General features: G+C 35.2%; 1 protein-coding gene across 1 annotated transcript; it reads left to right on the plus strand.

Annotated features, from left to right (window-relative positions):
• Positions 1-10,622: 10,622 nt before the first annotated feature.
• Positions 10,623-20,786, plus strand: LOC109558821 (killer cell lectin-like receptor 5). Its single transcript, XM_019960139.2, has 9 exons — positions 10,623-10,758; positions 11,144-11,260; positions 13,317-13,415; positions 14,318-14,437; positions 15,549-15,620; positions 15,757-15,908; positions 17,514-17,617; positions 20,391-20,556; positions 20,650-20,786. Exons 1-8 carry the CDS (start codon positions 10,725-10,727, stop codon positions 20,518-20,520), a joined length of 828 nt encoding a protein of 275 aa, XP_019815698.2. The 5' UTR covers positions 10,623-10,724; the 3' UTR covers positions 20,521-20,556; positions 20,650-20,786.
• The last annotated feature ends 4,023 nt before the right edge of the window (positions 20,787-24,809 follow it).

Here is a 24,809-nt window from a genome sequence, read left to right on the forward strand (position 1 = left end):
CCCACTTTGCACAGAATCCAAACACTGCATGTTTAAAAAAAAAAGTGAGGCCGGGGCGGGGGGGTGGTCATCAACACCACTATGACCACCATCAAATGCTAGGATTCTAAATATAATCCCTATATCAAACACTAGTTTGGGCTTCAGACACTAGTTTGGGCTTTAAATAGCAACTGTACATAATGATATATTTAAATTCATCTTCTAAACTACAGTAGTGTTAACTCAGTGAAAATATATGAATGCTAATAGTCCATCTCTCTTCACATTATTCTGAAGGGGATTTTGAATAATACATTTTAAGATGTTAAGATTTATTAGCTGAAGAGCCAGTCAAACCCTGGTTCTCTTAAAATATACCTAAATTCAATTGCTTTATTTTTTGAAACATTTTTTTCCAGCACATGAATTTTTTACAGTCTACTTTTCAGTTCATTCCAATACAAGTATACTGTATAATCTCTAAATACACTTTCTACATATAAGCTTCAGGTTTTAAGATTTTTTATTTCATTCCCCTTCAGTCTGTACTCTAATAATGAATAGAAATATATTGGCTTACCCTCTTAAGTAAGTAGGTTATTCGATCAGTCCTGTCTGACTGTTTGCAAGTCCATGGACTGCAGCCTGCCAGGCTCCTCTGTCTATGGAATTCTCCAGGCAAGAATACTAGATTGGGTTGCCATTCCCTTCTCCAAGGGATCTTCCCAACCTGGAGATCAAACTCTGGTCTCCTGCATTGCAGGCAGATTCTTTACTGTCTGATAAACCTTACCCTCTTAGTGGTAAAGAATCCACTTGTGAATGCAGGAAGACACAAGAGATGTGGGTTTGATCTTCCCTGAATTGGGAAGATCCCCTGGAGAAGGAAATGGCAACCACTCCAGTATTCTTGCCTGTGAAATTCCATGGACAGAGGAGCCTGGCAGGCCACAGTCTATGGGGTTACAAAGAGTTGGATGTGACTGAGCACACACATACGCACACACACACACACATATACACCCTCTTAGTAGTCTAAAGTAGCAGTTCCAATAGTGTAATGAATAACAATGGTAATGCAGTTTATGTATATGGGTTTTAACTCAGTAGAAAAAGACAGTTTTATCTGTTTTCACCGTTCAATAATTATAAAAAGCACAATAAGAAATGTATTTCAATTGTGGATTTCATTCATAAAAAAAAAAACAAAAAACACATTTGGGAGTGGTGCATTTGTAAGAGTTTTCCATTAAGTTCTAGTATGGAGAATTGATGACAAAAGGAAAACCTATTTTGATATAAAAATAATTTGTTACCAAATTTTCAAACAGAATGAGTGTAATAAAAAAGTAACTCTATGTAGGCTGTAAAAGAGGAATGTTACTTATGTTCTGATTAAATGTCCTTTTGGGCCTTGTAGTAGTCCCTTCTTATTTTTGTCTTGCTCTCTTCAACTGCTCTGTGTGTGTTCGTTGCTCCATCCTGTCTGACTCTTTGCAACCCAATGAACTGTAGCTTGCCAGGCTCCTCTGTCCATAGGATTTCCCAGGCAATAATATTGGAGTGGGTTGCCATTTCCTACTTAACTGCAATGCTGCTGCTGCTAAGTCACTTCAGTCGTGTCTGACTCTGTGCGACCCCATAGATGGCAGCCCACCAGGCTCCCCTGTCCCTGGGATTCTCCAGGCAAGAACAATGGAGTGGGTTGCCATTTCCTTCTCCAATGTGTGAAAGTGAAAAGTGAAAGTGAAGTTGCTCAGTCGTATCCTACTCTTAGCGACCTCATGGACTGCGGCCCACCAGCCTCCTCCGTCAATGGGATTTTCCAGGCAAGAGTGCCGGAGTGGGGTGCCATTGCCTTCTCCGATAGACTTCATCTAAAACAACCACCTGGTAAGCTCAACACTCAACACCATGTAATTAGAACCTGAAAACATTTGCTTAGGCCTTAGCTTCTCAAATTAGCAAGTCCACTGAATATTTCCACTTCTTCCTGATCACTAGTTTCTCCACTTAATCAAAAACTCAATTCTCTCACCCACTTCTTGATAATTTTTCTTTACAATATTATACCTCTCTACAGAAATTTCTTTCTGCATGATATAATGTGCCCATTATTTCTAAATGTCACTAATTCTTTAATCTTCCACATTTAACATAGTTCTCATAACCTTTACTATGATTATGCTTCACCTTACAAATTGGTTTCTCCAAATTTAAAAATTAATTTACCTAGATTACTGAATATTTTACAGCACTGTGCTAAGCACTTTGCAGATATTACCTCATTTAATCCTGAAAGAATTTGAAATTTATTAAAAATAAATATCAAGTTTTTTTTACGAGGTGATAATACAACCTAACAGGTATTGTTAACTTTTTGTTGGCTTTTCTTTTGTCTTAATTTCAAGAACATACTCATGTAGATAAACACAAACACATCCATAGCTGATGAACACTGAACAGTCTGTTATTTCATATAAGCCTCAGTCTTTAGTTAGCACCAAAAGAAACAAACTCAAAGAACTCTAAATTTCAAAATACGGAAAAGAGGATGATATTAAAAAAATGTCAGCATTGGAAACCTAGTATTTGCTATTTACAAAGTATACTTCTTAAAAATAATCTTGGTGATATCAGATTTTTCAAAATATTATGTATGCTCTATTTCTCCTATTATAAAAATTAAAAATCAATATGTATTTTCTTTCTTTATACACAGAGCACATTGGAAGTTTATTTTGCTTTCTGTTGTGGTATTTTAATAATATGAGCTAACAGGTCACAGTTATTAGTATTCAGAAATACTTTTACCATGTAAGCACAGTTCAAGCCAAAATTTAACAAGACAATAATGCTCAAAAATATTTAAATATTAGTCAGAGCCCCTGTTTGAGTTTCATGAGCCTTACAGAAATTCCCATTGGCAATCTATTTTACATATGGTAATGTAAGTTTCCATGTTACTCTTTCCATACATCTCACCCTCTCCTCCCCTCTCCCCATATCCATAAGTCTATTCTCTATGTTTATTTCTCCATTGCTGCCCTGTAAATAATTCTTCAGGGAGATGGGAGGGAGGTTCAAAAGGGAGGGCATATATGTATACCTATGGCTGATTCATGTTGAGGTTTGACAGAAAACAACAAAATTCTGTAAAGTAATTATCGTTCAATAAAAAAATAAGTAAATAAATTAAAAAGCTAAAAAATACTTAAACATTAGTAAAAGAGAAACATTTGGGGGGATTTCATCACTTCTTCCATTAATGTGCTTTTCAAATTTTTTATTTTTGCTTTTTTCATTTTTCTCAAAAAATTTTATTCTGTATTGGAGTAAGCTAACAGTATTGTGATAGTTTCAGGTGATGGCAAAGGGACTCAGCCATAAACATACATGTATCCATTCTCCCCCAAACTCCTCTCCCATCCAGGATGCCACATAAGTTCCCTGTGCTATATGGTAGGTCCCTGTTAGTTATCCACTTTAAATAGAGCAGTGTGTACATGCCCATCTGAAACTCCCTATCTATCCTTTCCCCACATCTTTTCTCCTCCTCCTGAAAACATAGTTCTCTAAGTCTGAGAATCTGTTTCTGCTTTGTAAATAAGTTCATTGGTATCATTTCTTTTTAGCTTCAGCATATAAGGAGTGTTATATGATAATTCTCCTTCTCTGTCTGACTTACTTTACTCAGTATATCAACTGATTTTTAAGTTCATCCATGTTGCTGCAGGGACAAGAAGGCCTGACATGCTGCAGTCCATGAGGTCAGACACGACTGACTGATAGAACAATAGCACCATGTTGCTGCAAATGGCATTATTTCAATTTAGGATACAACACGACATTCAGTCATAATGTTCTGTTTGTTCTGTAACACTTCCAGTCTTTTCTTGCAGCCAGATTTCATGTCAAATGCCCCTTAAGTTTGCTCTTCTGATGTTTTTCTCTTGTTTAGACTGGAAATGTGGGATTTTCAGAAAAACTACCACAAAGGTGAACTAACCTAAATCATCAGGTCTTATCAGGTATAACATTTATCCACAAGGTATGGATAAGGTGATAAGATAAGGTGATCTTAACCTTATCACTTGGTTTAATTTGTGTTTGTCAGGTTTTCCCACTGTGAAGTTATCATTTTCTTCTTTCCAAGCTCTGTTCTATGGAAGAAAGCAAGTCACCAAAGCCAGTCTACCCTCAGTCAGAGTTAAACTACACCTCCTGGGCAGAAGAATGTCTGAAAATTTTCTGTAAAGATTTGTCTTTTCTCTCCCATTTATTTAATTATTCAATCACTTATTTTTAATAGCATGGGTTCACTGATATGAATTTTATTCTTGGGTTTATAATGCAATACTACTTTATTACTTTTGTTGCATAAATTGTTCCACTTTTGCCTCTTGGGAGATCTTTTAGGTAGCTCCTCTGTGCCTTTGACCTACCCTAATCTTTTTATTTTTGAGCACTTTCTACTTTCTGTCACTGTAAGATACTCTCAGCTTATATATTTTCTCTGTGCTAACTTTAGAATCAGTCATTTCTCCAAAGAGCTCTAGTTCCTTTTACTGATGAATAACATTTAAAAACCAAGATCTGGGTACTGGGTATGTTTGCTGCTTTGGGGGTTTCACTGCTTCTAACTTTTTAAGTGGACAGAGCTAGGCATTGTATTAACCCATGTATACACACGTATGTGCATCTGTTTGTATATGTCTTCATCTGTATGTACATTGGGTGAAACATGAGTTCAAACAGATGTTGCTGACTCTAATCTAGTGGCACAGTATTTAGTCTAACCTACCTTTTCTGCTTGGTCTGTAACTTGCTTTTCAGAAAGTGTGAAATCTGTCTCCTACCAACTTCCATCTGTACACATAAATCCGTTTCAGAAGTGTTAACCCATCTATCATGAGAAACAAATTGACCAACTAGATCACTATGTAGGCTCCTTTTGCTTCTAACTTTATCATTTCTGACCAAAATGCCATTTTCCAAACCCACTTAAGTCAGCTCCTATTTTTCCCAACACTTTCAGTGAGATTGTTTCATGTATTTGTATTATAGTTAGATTCATTTGTTGTGATTTGCATCTCATTCTGGGATCCCTTGATATCTTGACGAATTTCTGTTTATTTTAGTCTACATCAAAATTCACTCTGTGATATACAGTTCTATGGACTTTGACAAATGCATAGAGTCATGTATCTGCTTCCCCAGGAAGCAGTTGCTTTACAATGTTGTGTTAGTTTCTACTATACAGCAAAATGAATCAGCTATTCAGTTCAGTTCAGTTGCTCAGCTGTGTCCAACTCTTTGTGACCCCATGAACCACAGCACAGCAGGCCTCCCTATCAACAACTCCTAGAGTTTACCTAAACTCATGTCTATGGAGTCAGTGATGCCATCCAGCCATCTCATCCTCTGTCATTCCCTTCTCCTCCTGCTCCTAATCCCTCCCAGCATCAGGGTCTTTTCCAATGAGTCAACTCTTTGCATGAGGTGGCCAAAGTATTGGAGTTTCAGCTTCAGCATCAGTCCTTCCAATGAACACCCAGGACTGATCTGCTTTAGGATGGACTGGTTGGATCTCCTTGCAGTCCAAGGGACTCTCAAGAGTCTTCTTCAGCACCACAGTTCAAAGCATCAATTCTTCAGCGTTCAGCTTGCTTCACAGTCCAACTGTTACATCCATACAGGACCACTGGAAAAACCATAGCCTTGACTAGATGGACTTTTGTTGGCAAAGTAGTGTCTCTGCTTTTGAATATGCTATCTAGGTTGGTAATAACTTTCCTTCCAAGGAGTAAGGGTCTTTTAATTTCATGGCTGCAATCACCATCTGCAGTGATTTTGGAGCCCCCCAAAGTAAAATCTGACACTGTTTCCACTGTTTCCCCATCTATTTCCCATGAAGTGATGGGACCAGATGCCATGATCTTAGTTTTCTGAATTTGTACACAAATCCCCTCTTGTTTGAATTTCTTTCCCATTCAGGTCACCACAGAGCACTGAGCAGAGTTCTCTGTGCTATACAGTTGGTTCTCATTCGTTATCTATTTTATACATAGTATCAATAGTTTAAATATGTCAACCCCAATCTCCCAATTCCTCTCACTCCCCTTCCCCCCTTGATAATTATACATTTATTCTCTACATCTGTCTCTCTACTTTTGCTTTGCAAATAAGGTCACCTATACCTGAATCATTCTTTTCAATAACTACTTTCCCACTTTGAAAATTACCCTGCTGTACATGGGCTATAGTAATCACTCAATTTCAATTAAATTATCTTCTTATCAGCAGGGTTGAGAGTCTGGAAATTGTGATATTTTTTTTTCTCCTTAACCACCACTATAAAATTTTGCTTTCCTTCTCCAAGGGTATGTTTTTTTTATTAATTGACCCATAATCTGACCTATAATGTGACCTATAATCTTTTTTATCTTATGCTGCTGCTGCTGCTAAGTTGCTTCAATCATGTCCGACTCTGTGAGACCGCATAGATGGCAGCCTGCCAGGCTCTGCCATCTCTGGAATTCTCCAGGCAAGAACACTGGGGAAGGTTGCCATTTCGTTCTCCAATGCATGAAAGTGAAAAGCGAAAGTGAAGTCAGTCAGTCATGTCTGACTCTTTGAGACCCCATGGACTGCAGCCCACCAGGCTCCTCCGTCCATGGGATTTTCCAGGCAAGAGTACTGAAGTGGGGTGCCATTTGCCTTCTCCGTTTATCTTATGGGCCTCTGCCAATATCTGCATGACAATTGATTAGTTTATAAAGCAGAATCCATTTTTCATGGTACAATCAAGTGGTAGGTGACAATCTAAGACACACTGGTTGATCATCCGAGGGTGTTAATAGATAACCGTCTTAACTATATGAATATCTAAGACAGCAATTTTGAAGCTATTTCCCCATTGTCTTTTTTTGCAAAGTGGTGAAAATTGTAGGATTGTGTGGTACAGTTTTCAAATAAACTCTAAAACATCCTCAGCAATTTCTTTAAAAAGTTAGAATAATAGTAGCAACAAAAAATTAGAAAATAAAAAATTGTACTGTATGTGTGTGTGTGTTAGTCACTCAGTCACATCCGACTCTTATGACCCCTTGGAATGTAGTCCACTAGGCTCCTCTGTCCTTGGGATTCTCCAGGCAAGAATATTGGAGTAGGTTGCCATTCTCTTCTCCATTGTTCTGTATATTCAGGAAGAAATGTACCATTACTGTCTTACATGTTTATTAGTAATCCTTTTCATAATTTCAGATAAACTATCCTTGGATATTGACGTCTTTGAAACAAAACACTATGTGTATATATAGGAGAATTTCACTGTTTTCTAGGTTATTTCCTGGACTAACAATGGAAAATTATACCTCATTTTTTCTTAATAATGGCATTAAATTAAACCTAAAGAACAACTGTCCTTTGGATGCAATCAATATGTAAAGTACCTCTAATAATGTGTGTTGTGAAGTATATGAATTTGCTTTTTCTTCTTTCCCATATGCCTTTTTTTTCTTGAAAGCAACTTTTCTCTTTAGGAATTAACCCCCCTTTCAATTTCACAGGCAGATTCTTTACCATCTGAGCCACCAGGGAAGCTGAAGATTACTGAAGGTGTAGCCTCTCTCTTCTCCAAGGGATCTTATACAGTTATAAATATTTGTTATACAATATTTCATTACATGTTTATAATATATATCACTTGTACTGTTTTCCATATCTTGGCCATTAATGTTCATAAACAATGCTACAATGAACATAATAGTAAAGATATCTGTTCATATTCCTGTTTTCATTTCCTTTGGTTATATATCCAGAAGTGGAATTTCTGGATCATATGGCAGTTCTATTTTTAATATTTTGAGAAATCTCCATACTGTTTTCCATAGTGCCACATCCATTTTTATTCCCACCAACAGTGCAAAAGGTTTTCCTTTTCTCCTTTCTTCACTAATACCTCTTACTCTTGTCTTTTTGATGTTAGCCATTCCAACAGTGGTGAGATATTATCTTATTGTGGTTTTGATTTAAATTTCCCTGATTATTAGTGATACTGAGTACCTTTCCATGTTGGTCATCTGCATGTCTTCGGAAAAATGTCTGTTCGGTTTTTCTGACCATTTAAAAAAATTGGATTTTATTTTTGGTATTGAGTTGTATGAGTTCCTTATGTATTTTGGATATTGTGTATGTGTTTGTTCAGTCACTCAGTTGTATCTGACTCTCTGTGACTCCTCGGACTGTAGCTCACCAGGTTTCTCTGTCCATGAGATTTTCTAGGCAAGAATACTGGAGTGGGTTGCCATGTCCTCATCCAGGGGATTCTTTCTGACCCAAGGATCAAACCAAAGTGTCTTGTGTCTCCTGCATCAGCAGGCAGATTCTTAATCACTGCACCACCTGGGAAATCTATTTTGGATATTAACTTTTATCAGATATATGATTTGCAAGTGTTTTCTACTATTTTGAGGTTTTTCTTTTCATTTTGTTGGTATTTTCATTTGCCCTGATATGCAGAAACTCTTTTAGTTAGATGTAGTCTTTTTAATTCAGTAAATTTACCTATACTAACATACGCCTGTGTCATAAAGAAGATTTCAATAAGGTGATTATATTGGATGTATAATATTCATTATATTAATAGGGAATTGACCAATCCTTAGTTTATGGACATATATTTTTTAATATTTATGGTTCTCAAATATAATACTGTCATGAGTGTTGTTTAAGAAAATTTGTTCACAACATGAATTTTTTAATGTCAAATCACTCTTTGATTTTATTTCCCTATATCTATTAGAATTTCTTTTAAAACATGATAAATAAATATGCAATATAATATGAGGCCTAATAATTATCCACAGTCCATTTGCCTGTGATCACCAGTGTCAATAATTTTCTATATTCATTGAATTAAACATATTTGCATATATTGTTTCTTCTTGTTTTTTATTCTTCTTTTTATATTGTTCCCCCTCATTTTCCTTCCTTTTTCCCTTTTTTATATGCCATTATAAGTGCCCACTACTGTTCTATTTGGTTTTTGCTCCTAAACATAACAAAACTTATTAGAACCTTCCTTCTAACTATTCTGTAAAGTGTTCTGTCTTTGAAACACATGGATATATAACCACCCAAGTGGAGAGGTGGTTAATCATATCACAGGGCTATAGTACAATAAAATTTACTTCATGCTAATATAATAGAACTACCCAAGAATAGGATACTGTGTATGTCCATATAATATTTTCATATTGGCTTATAAGTGATATTCACACATTAATGATTAATACTTTTTATTTTTTCCAACTTATCTGAATCCTGACCCAAAGCAACATAATCATATTTTTAAATTTAGAGTTAGAAAGTAAACAAAATAAAATTGAATTACAATATAGGCAGAAAGTCAGTGTAGAATATTTTTTATGAAGTCTCTGCTTTCTCCATCCCTGGCTTTACTGAGATCTTTGAAGAGTAAGGTTATAATATTCTTTTTAGTCAACCAATCTTGTGTTTTCATACATTAAATGATAAAATGTGGTCTATTTTAGGATTACTTGTAAAACCATTTGATCTGAACTGGACACAGGAGGATGGGAAACATGACCACTGCCTGTATCTGAGGTATCTTGTGTGGTTTCAACCAGACTTGAACATACATTGGTTTCTATGAGGTTATAAACCCAATGAGAAAAATCTTATGTCTATTTTTGTTTGTGTACATTATCTATTTATTCCCACTGCAAATATTGAACTTTTTTTCAGTTGAGCAGTGAAGAGTAAAAGGTTGATTTTGGTGGTTAACCCAACCATATTTATATGAATAGAATTTGCTTTTCCTTTGAAACAAAGTTGGGTGGGGGTAGTATCAAAAAACTTTAAGCCAATCTGTCACTATGTGGACGTGCAGATTTTATTTTGTGATTTCCATCTTCAAGTGCCATGTTATATAGGCAGTCGTTTAAATCTACCTTTAACGAACAGATGTTATTTCCAGTGTTACTCCTTTTTCTAATTAGTTTCCTTATATTTGTATCTTCCCTTACTTCATACTCAAGTTTCATGAAACATTTCACTCTAGAATACTCAGTTGTGTTATTTATGATAATGGCTTTTCCTAGTTAATTTCTGGAGCAATGGACTATTACCTAAACAAACCAGATGATACTTAAAGGCTTGTTGTATATAGTTTGGAGAAGGCAATGGCACCCCACTCTAGTTCTCTTGCCTGGAAAATCCCATGGACGGAGGAGCCTGGTAGGCTGCAGTCCATGGGGTCGATAAGAGTCGGACGCGACTGAGCGACTTCACTTTCACTTTTCACTTTCATGCATTGGAGAAGGAAATGGCAACCTACTCCAGTGTTCTTGTCTGGAGAATCCCAGGGACGGGGGAGCCTGGTGGGCTGCCGTCTCTGGGGTCGCACAGAGTTGGACACGACTGAAGCGACTTAGCAGTAGCAGCAGCAGTATATAGTTTAGTTAAGTAGGGATGACTTTATTTCTGTATATCTATTAGAAAATATCCAGTTATAGATTCACATTTCCTCTGTGGTTTTTTTGCCAAATTTAGTTAGTTTCATACAACTGTAAGTAGCTGCCCCACCTGAGACTATGTCTGATCTTCTCATCAACTCTAGGAAGAAAGTGGAAGAGATAACTCTTCATTCACCTGCCAACATCTTTGTAAGCTCTTCTTCACACTTGGGATAAATAAATAATCCAAAAGGCTCTAGAATGTCAGATGCTTCAGACTGTGAACAACCTCCAGGTATTTTTTCTTTTTAAACCTAAATGACTTATGCCGTTTTAATGAAAATACAATTTTGGTGGTTTTTATTTGATATAATGCTAGTTATAATTATTCTAGGAGCATTATATTTTTAACATTTCCCAGATTACCTGAAAGATTGCTTTTAAACATATTTTAAAAAATAATTATCTTATTTCTTGACTCGGTCCAAAGTGTAAGCAACCAGCTTAAATACTTTTAGGAAAGCTGGGCCGTTGAGTGGAAATGTGGTTTGAGTATCTTTGATTTTATTTCTATAATATTTGTATTTCTAGGGATCTTTGGAAATAGTAATTGTTCTCAAATTCTAATCTCATTTGTTTTACAAAGTTGTAAAGTTATGATATATTTTCTGTGTTAAAAGAAAATACAGAGCAGACAGAGACCATCCCTATTGTGGACTTGGAACCATCTCTTGCCCTTCCTCCTCCTCCTCCTGAGGATGAATGGGGCCCAATTCCTGAGCACACCAACGTGAACGGTAAAGTAGACACACTAGAGTTTATTCATTTATGGTCTCTCTTTGTTATCTTTAGGTACACCTTCCATTTTATGTTTCTCTAATTGTTACTATCTAGAAATTTTAAAATTTAGAAAAAATATAGAGATGAGAATGTTTAGAACATGTATTTAGGAGTAAAACAAATGCGTATTTTCTGACAGCGGTTTGACGTTTTCATATATGAAGGAGCATAGTTAAACATGGAAGAAGCCATGGTCCACATTTAGAATTGTTTTCTTACATAAAACAGAGAACTTGATCAAGGTTTAAAACTCAGAAAATGTGTAAAAAAGACAAAGATAAAACCCTATTACATGATACCTCTTTTTGATCATAATTAACCAACATAATTTAATAGAGGAGGGTTTCTCAACCTCAGGTTTAAGAACATTTTGGACTAGATGACTCTTGGTTAGTGATTGTAGAATGTTTAGCATCTTTTTGACATCTATGCACTAGATGTCAGTACTACCTGACCCTCAATAATCACATCAAGAGTGTCTCCAAATATTTAATATTGTCCTCTGGGGATTAAACTTTCCTCTGGTTGATAACCACCAGGTTATATTATACAGAAAGTTAAATAAATGATTTGGATATTAGTTATAAAAATAACTATTCTCTAATATGGCAGCTTTTCATTTTGTTTCAAAAGTACAATTCTTTATTTTTGAAATACAAAAAAAAATACTTTTTTTTTTACACTAGAGTTTATACATTTGTTTTGGAGGGAAATAAACTTACCAACAAAAAACTATTAACAATGATCTCTGAAAGTTTAATTTCTAGAATGTGGGGATGAAGCATATACTTTTGTGAAATTGAATAAATTATAGATATTGTTTCATCTAAAACCAACTATTGTCCTTTTAAAACAGTCACTAAGATTTACTGTAATTCTTTATGAATGAGGCTTCCCAGGTGGTGCTAGTGGTAAAGAACCTGCTTGCCAATGCAGGAGATGTAAGAGATTCAGGTACCCTGGGTCAGGAAGACTCCTTGGAGGAGGGATGATAACCCACTCCAGTATCTTCCCTGGAGAATCTCATGGACAGAGGAGCCTGATGGGCTACAGTCCATAGGGTCTCAAAGAGTCCAACACGACTGAAGTGACTTAGCATGCACACATCAAGGGAATCTACTACAAGTCATCAAGTGAAAAAAAAAGAGTTCTATCTTAATAATAGCACAGATTTAATATTGATAAGCATTTCTGTATCTGATTGTATGAATGAGGGTAATGTAGTCTGAACTGAAAGTTTGTACCTAATATTTAAGGTTAATTTTAATAATACCTGTATGTAAATTTTTTACCTGCACTGTAAGTCCCCAAAGATATGCCTAGGTTTAATGATTCACTAGGAGAACTCACAGGACCCTATAGAGTTGTACTTGTAGCTGAGATTTATGACAATGGAAGGATAACAAACATAATCAGCAAAGGGAAAAGGTGCATGAAGTGAAGTGTGGGGGAGACCAGGCTCAACCTTCCTAGAGTCCTCTCCCAGTAGAGTCACACAGGTCACAGGAATTCCCCCAGCAATACATCATGACAATGTGTCAAATGTTGACAACCAGGGAAACTCATTAGAGAATCAATGTTCAGAGTATTTATTAGGGGGTTAATCCCATAGGTAGCATCTGGTTGGCATGTAACAAAATTCCAGACTTCCCAAAGGGAAGCAAAAGCTACATTGTTTGTACAAACAGAGAAGACAAGGTGAGCCATTACTATCAATTAGTGGTTGTGGAAACTCTACTGAAATGTAGGTTTCCAGATCCCAGCCATGGCCAGCCTTGTAAGCGGGCCTTTCAGGATAGAAATCAGGTCTGCTACATCAATTATTTTCTGTAAATCCTCTAAAATACTTTTTCCTCTCTTATTCAGCCTAATAGTTTATAGTAATTCACACTTTGGGTATTATTTTTCATAAAATATATAGCACTTAAACAATAATATTAAAATAATGATATTAATCTTTCAAATAACAGGAGCTTACTTTATCTCTGATTTTTCACTCACTCTGTTTCTTAGCTTCTCGTTTTTCCTTCTCTCTCTATGGAATAATTCCTGTGATCCTGGGAATCTTCAGCCTGCTGCTTTTGATGCTGTGTGGATTCTTTGGTTACCAGTGTAAGTCCAATTAATTGGAGAAAAAGAAATAATAGACTCTTTGTCCGATTATCATGTTTCTTTAAATCATTTCCAGATAATAGTTTTTGGTAAATGTTTTATTGCCATACTGAATGAAGAACAGGAAAAAAATGATATAAAAATATTACATTTTTTATTTTATGAATGAATTTAACCTTGTGAGCTCTCAATAATCATTTTTTCCCAAGGAGATTATATGATTGAAATTACTGCAGAAGATATTAATAGTAGTGATTATACTACTATAATCACAGAATCATTATTTTGAAGATTATTTTGAAGATTACAACCTACTAAGATATCAAGCTCAGTGAATATGTAACGTCTTTACTCTGAAAATAAAAAGTAACTTCTTTTACAATTTCTTCATACTGCCCATTTCTCCAGCATCATAAATTAGATGAACAGAATATTTTAATTAGTATTAAAGTTGTTCACAACTAGTTATTTAAGTATAGTGTTTTCACATTGATAACGTTAGTTTGAAATTCAGAACTTTAAGATTTGATTAGAAAGTGAAATTCTACACATTACATCAAGTCATGATGCCAAAAGATTTATTTGAGACTTGGCTTTGTCAAGTCTCATTGTCATCTGTTTTAATTCAGCTGAAGCATTGTTCTGTTAATATAAGCATACGTTCAATCTTACAAGGAATTAGGATGATATTTTAGATTTAGGTATAGACTTTAAAAGTAACAGTGGATAAATGGAAACATATTTAGCTAAATATCTTATTATAGTTGTTAAAACATTTTTTGGGAACTTTATTAAGGATATGCTACAAAAATTAAGCTTCAAAAAAAAATTAAGCTTCACAGTCTCTCTACCATTTCATAACTGAGCATGTGTTTTATATTTATCTGGAATTCTTGTTCTAGACTTTCAAAGTGTTCAGGAATCAGAGAGCAAGATGAAGAGCTTTAACCAATGGAATGAGTCTTTCCAAAACAAAGAGAAAAAATTTATTCAGGTTCAAAAACTTCTTGACCAAAATAAAGGTAATTTTAGAACTAGAACAAATTATCTTTACAGAATGCTAGATTGTTTTTCTTGTTGCAGCCATAAAATGATTGGTTATATAATAAAAAAAGGAGTTTATACAGCAGCATAGTGGTGTTGATGGCTTCTTGTTTTTTTTTTTTTTTAATTCTTCATTGATCTTCTGAAACTGCAGGAGTCTCATATTTACCAAATGTATCCTCTTGTATTAGTTAACTAACTTGTTCACTCAGTTAAGCATGCACATTTATTCAATGCACACCAGGTGCCAGCCACTTGGCTGGTGATCAATGATAAATACAATATGAACCCTGCCCTCGGGAAGCTTAGAGAAAACATATAAACCAAACATAAACAAAAGTTTCAAAGTGTGCAGGAGAAGTATGTGCAAAATGTTCAGGGAGCATGAAAATGGAAGAATACAAATATCTGGAAATCAATGGCATTGTCATAGTTTGTAAGTGCCTCCTAAGGAGGGGGTGTTTATAATAATTATCATAAGGCTTCTTTTATGCTAATTAAATTTTAATACAAAAATAGTGTAGATAAGTATTTTACAAAGGCCTTGCATTAAAATGTTAGTTTTTTCCTTTGAGATATTGAACCTATATTGAATAATTAAATGAACAACCTGAGAATCCCTTAGTGATTCATCATGCTAAAAACCTGGTTTCTTTTTTTTTTTTTTATTGAAATGTAATTAACACATAACTTTGTGTAATTTTGAGCTGTACAATGTGTGGTTTTGAAACATTTGTATATCGCAATATGGTTACTATAATAGCATTAGCTTATGCCTTTATTATGACACAAGTTGTCATTTCATTTTTTGTGTTGACAATAACTGAGATCTATTCCTTTAGCAATTTTGAGCTTATAATACAGTACTGCTGACTATAATCACTAAATTGCGCATTTTAAAACGCTAATTTCTAAGCACCTGATTATTTCAGGCAGAGATGAAGCTAATTAAGTAGGGAAGGGAACTGGACTAAAACTATTTGTACACTGTGCCTGTTGACCATTGTTATTATTATGACTCTTCAAATAGTACAAAATCGGATGAAATGTGTGGTCATCTCTAATGTTAAGTCTCGTTGTCTTATATAGAAATCCTAGAGAAGCTCCAAAACCAGAATAAGAATATGACTGAGGCTCTACAAGAACTAAAGGCAAAAGGAGGTAATTTGGAAGTGAGACAATTCTGAGTTGACAATAATTTGTAATAATGACCTCATTCTTTTAAGCAGGGGAGTGTGAGGACATAAGGCCTTGTTTGGGAAGTTCTGTGGGCTCTGAGTTATATTTTCTTTCCTAGGAGACGGGTGTGGATCTCCTCTGAGTCACTGGGTACAACACAGAGACCACTGCTACTACCAGACCATGAAAACAGTTTCTTGGTCAGAGTGTTCAGATCTTTGTGTCTTTTGGAATGCTACATTTTTAAACACAGAAAGGAGTAGATTGATGGTGAGATTCTATTTCATTCTTTACTTCTGGGATATAAATGTGTAGTAGCCACCAGTGGAAGGAAGAGCTCACCCGCAGCTCTGAAATCAGGGTAAGGGGAGCTCTCCTGTTTCATTTCCATTCATCTTTCCGTTGAGTGCTCCACCTTTCTTTCCTAACATACATGCACACATTCATTGCGGAAACATTGCATTTGCTGTTCCCTCTTCCCTTGTGGCTCAGAGGGTAAAGAATCTGCCTGCAGTGTAAGAGACCTAGGTTCTATCCCTGGGTTGGGAAGATCCCCTGGAGAAGGGAATTGCAACCTACTCCAGTATTCTTGCTTGGAGAATTCCATGGACAGAGGAGCCTTGTGGGCTATATATAGTCCTTGGGGTTGCAAAGAGTTCCACACGACTGAGCAACTAACACTTTCACTTCACTGCATGTAATAGTCTTCTCTCTGATACAACCATGGTGAACTACTTCATCTCCTTCAGCTGTTTATACACTTGTCAGCCTCTTAATGAGACCTGCCCTGACACCTACTTAAAATTGCAACCTGTGTATCAGCGCCCACCCCACCCCTCAGCCTCTCCTCTTCACTTGCAGGCATTCTTACCCTGCTTTAATTTTTATAGCTCTTGTCACCTTCTTATATATCATATTATTTATATGTATGTTGTTGACTTCTGTCTGGCCCACAACCCTCCAAAGCAGGGATTTTTCACATTTTTGTTCCATGATATATCTCAAGCTCTAAAAACAGGCACAGAGTTGAACAAATGGTCAAATAATAAAGTGATTCATATATTGGTGTGGTGTCCTCTTAAATGGAAATTTTTCTGTTATATCATCACTTACTATTTGGCTCAGAAAAAAATAATATTAACCTGGTAAAAGTATTAAAACACAAGCTAAAAATTGTGAAGTAACTATATCAAAAAGAGACAGGAGGTGAGAAAATAGAGCATGAGACTAAAAATTCTGCCTTTGTAAAATAGGAAGTCATAGGACAAACAGGAGAAGATAATTGCCTCTGGAGAAAGGCATTTAGTGAGGGAGGGATGACTATACACACACACACACACACACACACACACACACACACACACATATATATATATATATAGCATCACTTGACTTCTAAAACCAAGTGCATGTATTTGTGTAATAAATTTTTAAAAATATCTGTAAGTTTAAAAAAGTGTATGAATTAAAAAACAGTTAACACTGTGCCCTTTCTTTTTGCAACTTAAATATTTCTAAAATACACTGGGAAAATAATACCCTTTTCATTACTGGGACTAAGCTAAAAAACAAACAAAAAAAATGATTAGCTTTGTTTATTTTATTTTTGGGGTTGAAGAAGAACTCAAATATTTTTTCAATGTTTCACTTATCAGTGGGCATATATATACTGCATTATTTTTATGATTCTTTAGACACCAGTTTTTTAGATTCTTTTTTTATGATTCTTTAGACACAGGACAGGGAAGCCTGGAATGCTGCAGAGTCGGACACAACTGAGTGATTGAACTGAACTGAACTGAGACACAAGTTCTGTATTTTTGTGTCTAATGGACTTCTGGTGTTAATAGCTTTGTGCATTCTGTTTCCATGCAGTGTATTCTGAAGTTACTTGCAGTAAACCAAACTTGGCTTGGCCTGTCTTATAAGGAAAAGGACAATGAATGGAAGTGGGAGGATGGTTCTCTTCCTTCTGGCCTGTAAGTTTCTACTAAATAATCCAATGCCTTACTCTTTTTGCAATGTCTAGCCTAAAGAGTTTTGAGGAAATAGAGATTATTAGGGACAAAATTTAGTCCTCTTTACTTCTCGCTTTTGTTATTTCATATTATATTGTCAGCAATTTTATAAATAATTAAGTCATTTAGATATTTTAAAATTAGTGTAAGTATATCCTTATTATTAGATGACCTGAATGATTACAATTTCAGGTAAGAAATATGATTATGGGAAAGAATATCATAAGTATGAATCTGAGTACCTCTCTGGTATTTTTATTGGGAACAAGCATAGAACTGTCATTTCTCATACAAATAATTTAGGTCTATTTTTTGGTTTTAAAGGCATATTTTTCAGTTGTTATTCAGAAACACTGCATTAGACAACTATGTCAGGAAAAAATATTTCAAGCTCTTTCATCACCATGTGCCAATCTTAGAGAATAAGATTGATAATCTTGATAGCCAATTATTTTTACTTTGTTCCATTAGGTTATATTATTCTGATGTTTAGTAAGGCTGTTTTTCTTCTAACTTATAATGTCAATACTTTTGACAGTTTTATCCTATTTATCTTTTTATTTCTTTTAAGATTTCTTGTATATAGTTTGTAACTTCTCTTGCAGGCACAGCTTTCCAGTTTTTTCCTTTAATAATTTGCTCTTTAAGTTTATTTGCTTCTATCACATAAACAGATGATTAACATTTAAATAAAATTAGATTTTTTTAACTCATTTGAAATTTATCTTAACACATAAAGGTGTGAAGGAGAAAGCTGAGGCATGTACATGAGTATTCAAATGTAGATGTAATTATATCTGTCTCTCTATGTATATTTCAATTAGGCAATCACTTTTCAGAGCACTGCTTAAACGACTCATTTTTTATCACTGGTTTTAATATCATTCATCATATACTAGAATTTAATATTTAAATAATTTTAGTCATCATATATGTCCCTTAAATATTTCATAGTTTTTACGAATATTTTGTGTGTAAACATATATGAATATTTTCCTGAAATTGCTGTACTAATGCATCAAATTTTTAATCTATTTTGACTTTTATGGTCAATCATTTTAATTACAGGAATTTTATGAGTTGAAAGGTTTCCTCTACTTCAAACCTTGTACAATGTTTGGAACATAGAACATTCAATAGATATGTTGAATTAATAAATGAAATAATGTATGAACTATTTTGGCAATTTAATTTTCCCAACACAGTTCAGAATTTCTTTCTAGTTCCTTTGGTATTTAAAAAAAATGTACTATGCCTTTAGCAATTCAGTAAATAAGCTTTGTCTTTTTTTTCAGATAGTATTAAACAACCAGTTTTGCTCTAGAGTGGATGAAAAGTCATTTTATTGACATTGAACTAAAATATTCCTTATATTCTAGATCTTTAGTAAAGGATTAAATTCAACCAGAATGTTTGGTAGCATCTGCCTACTAGCATTTCTACCAATGGTGATTTTCTAAATTGAAGTAAGATGAATGTATCAGAACAGAGGCAACTGTCCCAGCATAGTACATATACACTTGATCTTTGAACAATGTAGAGCAGGGGTGGGGGTTAGGGGCACCAACTCCTCCATGTAGAAGAAAATCTGCTTGGAAGTTTTAATTGGCCCTTTAAAACTACATGTTAAACTAGCCATGGATCCTGTAATACTGTAGGATTTACTATTGAAAAAAATCTTCATCTAGTTAGAACTGAGTAGTTGAAATCCATGTTGTTCAAGGATCCGTACACACATACATTCACACGCTCTCTCACACACACAAATATACGTATATGTGTGTATATATATACACACACAAAATTTAGAATATATATATATATATACAGGAGAAGGAAACTGCAACCCACTCCAGTATTCTTGCCTACAGAATCCTGTGGACAGAGGAGCCTGGTGGGCTGCCATCTATGGGGTCACACAGAGTCGGACACGACTGAAGTAACAACATACATGCATGCATATATATATATATATATATATATTCTAAATTTTGTTAGTAATTCTGGCTAGCTTTTATATCTAACATATTTACAAGTAAAGTATTCCCATTCCAGCTGCAACTGTACATGCATGTGTTTTCTTTTTAAAATTAATTTATTTTAATTGGAGGCTAATTACTTTACAATATTGTAGTTGTGCTGATCTATACTTAAACTTAATTCTGTATCCCAGATCATATGTCCTGTCTTTCCTGCTATTGTCATAATTTTCACAACTGGACCAGTCTCTTCTTCTTTATACAGGTGTACCTTTTCCCACATGTAAAATATTGGGTTGGCCAAAAGTTTGTTCTGATTTTTCCATAAACTGTTACAGAAAAAAAAATGAACAAACATTTTGGACAATAAAGTAAAAGTGAAAGTCTCTCAGTCCTGTCTGACTCTTTGCAACCCCATGGACTGTCCATGGAATTCTCCTGGCCACAATACTGGAGTGGGTAGGCTTTCCCTTCTTCAAGGGATCTTCCCAAGCCAGGAATCGAACCTGGGTCTCCCGCATTGCAGGCGGATTCTTTACCAACTGAGCTATCAGGGAAGCCAGTACTTAGAAATAATTAACACATTTTGTGAAACTTACTTATCATATGTCTATCTCTTTGTGTATATAGCATCGTGTGAGTTCTTTGAAAAGAGGGAGAGTGAGTGCCTTTACTCCCCCAAATTCCCTACAGTGCCAGGTATAATAAATTTCACACATCATGTTCTAAAGTAATGTTACTTTATTTGAACACAGCAAGTGGAGTCTACCAAAGCCAAGTATGGATTTCCAGGGGAAGTGTGTGTATGCAGGCGTGCACACTGTCGGCATAGATAACTGCACCATGTCTTCCTCGTGCCTGTGTGAGAAGCCTGTCTGTGCTTAAAACTCAGAAGAAGAAGGTTAAAAGAAAACTGATGAGGTTTGCACATCTCAGTAACATTCAGATTCACAATCTGCCTGTCTTTATTCTACTGTCACTTTACGTTATTCATAACTTTTTTGTTTTTGGCAGAAACTGATAAATGACTTCATGAAAGAAGAATCCAGAGTCTAGAGTTAAAGCCAAAATATCAGAGTGTCACACAAAGCATAGACACTCAGAACCTTTTGATTTTTTGAGAATTATACAAATGAATTAATAAACATATTTGTCATAAATACTTAGTCTCTAGGAGTCTTTTTATATTTAAAAATCTACTTATTTATTTTCAATTGTGACCTATGAAAATAATCCTGTAAAACAAATATAGTGGGGAATATAAGTGATAAACGGTTTACAACATAGCATACAAAAATGTAAAAAATACAAAGAAATATGAATAATAATAATAAAAGGCAGAAAACTTTTTTAAATTAATTAAAACAAATTGCTAAAGTTATCTGTTTCTCAAAACTGCTTGCAAAAGTCTTCCTAGCAGATTTTCAATATATCAGTTTCATTTAACATCTTTAATTTCTTGTTTCTCACCTTAGTGGAAAAGTTAAACTTCCTGCCGAAGGCTATTTTTAAATAGAAGCTGGGTCGGTTCTCCCCTAAATCCCACAGTTTCAAGTTGTTACGTCATTAATTCCTCCATTGCCTACATGCAACCACTTCCACTTAAAGAGCATTACTTTCAATCCATAAATACACCCATACATCTCTACCTATTTGTTATATTCATGTCTTCTAATCACTCCTTTTATGGGTTTCTTTTCACAGTAACTGTACTTGAGCAAAACTTCTACACTGATTATGTACTTTCTCACTTCTCAATCATCTTAGAATGTCATTATTCATCTTCTCTTTTCTCCTCTTTATTGGTACTGCTTTTGTTTGACACTAATTATCTGTTATTCACTCATTCACCCACTTTGAATCTTTTTATCTGTCTCTTTTAAGCAGTAAGTTTAATTCATAAATTCAATTTATTTCAAAATGTTATTTCTGAGATCAAATATTTTATTTCATGCTATTTGATCTATCAATAGAATTTTACTGAGTACTTATTTCATTCTTTTTGACACATTATCAGCAGCAGCAGCATTGTCACCTTTGGACACAATATTATTTTACTTTTAACAGCTTTTGTTCTTTCTTAGTTTTCTTCTTACTACTCTGGTCCCGTGCACTTAGTTTTCTTTATGGATTTTTCAATTGCTTCCTAATGTTGAAGCTTGAAGTTTATATCAAGGAATATTCATTTCATTTAGGATAACATATGATTTATTGTCACAGGTAACGGTAGAGAGACTTTTGCTGTAAGAGATAATAGACCAGAAAAGAAAGTGAAGTCGCTCAGTCGTGTCTGACTCTTCGCGATCCCATGGACTGTAGGCTACTAGCTCCTCCATCCATGGGATTTTCCAGGCAAGGGTACTGGAGTGGGTTGCCATTTCCTTCTCCAGGGGATCTTCCCAACCCAGGGATTGAACCCAGATCTCCCACATTGCAGGCAGACGCTTTACCGTCTGAGCTACCTGGACTCAAATACTTCTACTGCACTATCAGTATACCTAAGATTCTGCCAGTTATTCTATGAGTCTCAGTTTCCTAATTTACAAGATGGGGATAATAGCTGAAGCTCATAGTTGTTTGAGGATTAGGCAGGATCATCTGTTTGAGGCATTTAGGAGAAAGACAAGAGTGTGTCCAGTAGATGTTAGCTACTATTTAAGATGAGAAGGAAAATTTGAAGTTTCTTATAAACTGTGAAACATTGTATGATTTAAAGGTATTTTTATTATAAATAATAATGGCAAATGTAGAAATTATGATGGTTGAATGCACACTCTTCATAAATATCACATTAACTTTTTAACCTTTTTTAATCTACCTCCCTTTTTTCTATCTTGCACTCCTTCCTCTCCCCTTATTTCTTCATTCAATTACCTACACTCTTTTCTTTGTTTACTATCTTCCTTTCCTTTTACTTGTTATATTTCAGGTAGAGTTTATTAATTACAAGTGACAGAAACAGAATTTAACCTAGTGTGGGCAAAAAGGGAGAACTTTTGGAAATATACTTGCTTAGCCCCTAACATTGAAAGAAAGTTTGAATAAACAAACCATAAGAAAGGAGATGGAGTAGTTTAGCCACAGGGGAAACTGGAGCTGGAACTTGAACTCTACCAGGGTGATCCATTCCTTTTCTCTGCCTGTCTCAGGGTGGGGTTTTAAAAAAGATTTTTCATGAATATAGGTTTCTTCCATATAATAGAAAACATGGACAATATCTATTCTCAGGCCCCCTATTTTATGGCTTCTATTATGAGTATTATGAGAGAGATTCTTCTCATTTAATTTCAGTAGAAAAAAAATAGTAAATAATGGCACATTAAGGAAAAGCTAAGCCCAGAAAACACATCACCTTGGCCATAGCTCTATGTATTGGAGAGTGGGAGGTTCTCAGAAGAAGAGGTGTATGCTGGCTGATAGTTGCAAGAAAGCTCCTATAAATATGCACTAATTTTGCCTGTACAAACAAAAATTACCCCAAATTAAATATATTCCTTGACAGTCTAGAGATTTTAAGATAAAGTAATAATACTGACTCATTGGAAAAGACTCTGATGCTGGGAGGGATTGGGGGCAGGCGGAGAAGGGGATGACAGAGGATGAGATGGCTGGATGGCATCACTGACTCGATGGACGTGAGTCTGAGTGAACTCCGGGAGTTGGTGATGGACAGGGAGGCCTGGCGTGCTGCGATTCATGGGGTTGCAAAGAGTCAGACACAACTGAGCGACTGAACTGAACTGAATAATACTGAGCATATATTTAAAATTTACTATGTGTCAAGTGCTAAGTATTTACATGCATTAGTCAAGATAACCCTATGAAGTAGATGGCAATATTTTATAGAAAAGAGAAGTGGTTAACTTTCCAAGGTTGTAGAACAAGTTAGTAACAGACCTAGAATTTGATGCAGATATGTTTTTTCTAATTTATTTTTTAATTTTATTATTGGAGTATAACTGCTTTACAGTGTTGTGTTTCTGCTATACAGGAAAGTGAATCAGCTATAGGTATAAATATACACACATTAAAGATTGAAGGCAGGAGGAGAAGGGGACGACAGAATATGAGACAGTTGGACGGCATCACTGACTCTATGGACGTGATTTTGAGTAAGCTCTGGGAATTGGTGATGGACAGGGAGGTCTGGTGTACTGCAGTCCACGGGGTCTCAAAGAGTCAGACACGACTGAGTGACTAAAATGACACACTTTGCCCCTAATCCCACCTCTCTAGGTCACCACAGAGCACCGAGCTGAGCTCCCAAATGCACACGTCTTAATGCCACAACTCATGCCCTGAAACACATAGCTACATATATCTTCTCATATACCGATTCAAAGAAGCATTGGTAGAAGCATAGTATACTGATTAATGGCAGGTGACATTATGCTGGTAACCTTAGAAAATCATAAATAATGGTTCTGTGTTCAATAAAAATAGTGGGGAACTCAAAAGACTATATGGCCTTTGCAGTTTTGCAGTAGAATAGCAGTGTTAGAATAAGAACAAGTTCTCTGGAAAGTACACATAAGGGTGCCACTCAAATTTAAGAATAAAGCAGGAGAGGAATCCTAGTGGATTTTATATCTAGAAAAATATATCGATAAATTCCCCAAATCTCAATTTTTTTTTAGTATGTCAGGCTTCCAAGGAAATTGTATCTGAGACAGAGATTATTGTGTCAAAGGGGCTCTTAATGGAAGAGAAAGAAAATAGTATTGAACAGAAAAAGATGTGATAAACCTATAACTGAGATGGGGTTCAGTTCAGTTCAGTTCAGTGGCTCAATTGTGTCTGATTCTTTGAGACCCCATGGACTGCAGCACACCAGGCCTCCCTGTCCAGGAAGGGTTAATTTGTTGCTCACTCAACATCCCTTTTAGTCAGTGGACTTCTAAACCAATATGGTCACAGAAATGTCTTTATTTTTCTATGGTGTAGGTAGCTCAAGATTTAAATAGTTTTAAGGTTTGGTGTTGGTTAACACAAGCCATAAGACCAGTTCAAGCAGAAGGGAAATAAACTACATGCTTTGATGAAGGTAAACCATAGATACATAGCAGAGAACATGAGAAAAGGAGAGATTTTTGTGGCTAACTTTGGAAACACAATGTGGGAAAGATGTAAACACAACTCACATCTTTTCCACATTCAAAATCTGCTCATCTTGA

Source organism: Bos indicus, chromosome 5, assembly GCF_029378745.1.
Source record: "Bos indicus isolate NIAB-ARS_2022 breed Sahiwal x Tharparkar chromosome 5, NIAB-ARS_B.indTharparkar_mat_pri_1.0, whole genome shotgun sequence".
Lineage (NCBI taxonomy): Eukaryota > Metazoa > Chordata > Mammalia > Artiodactyla > Bovidae > Bos > Bos indicus.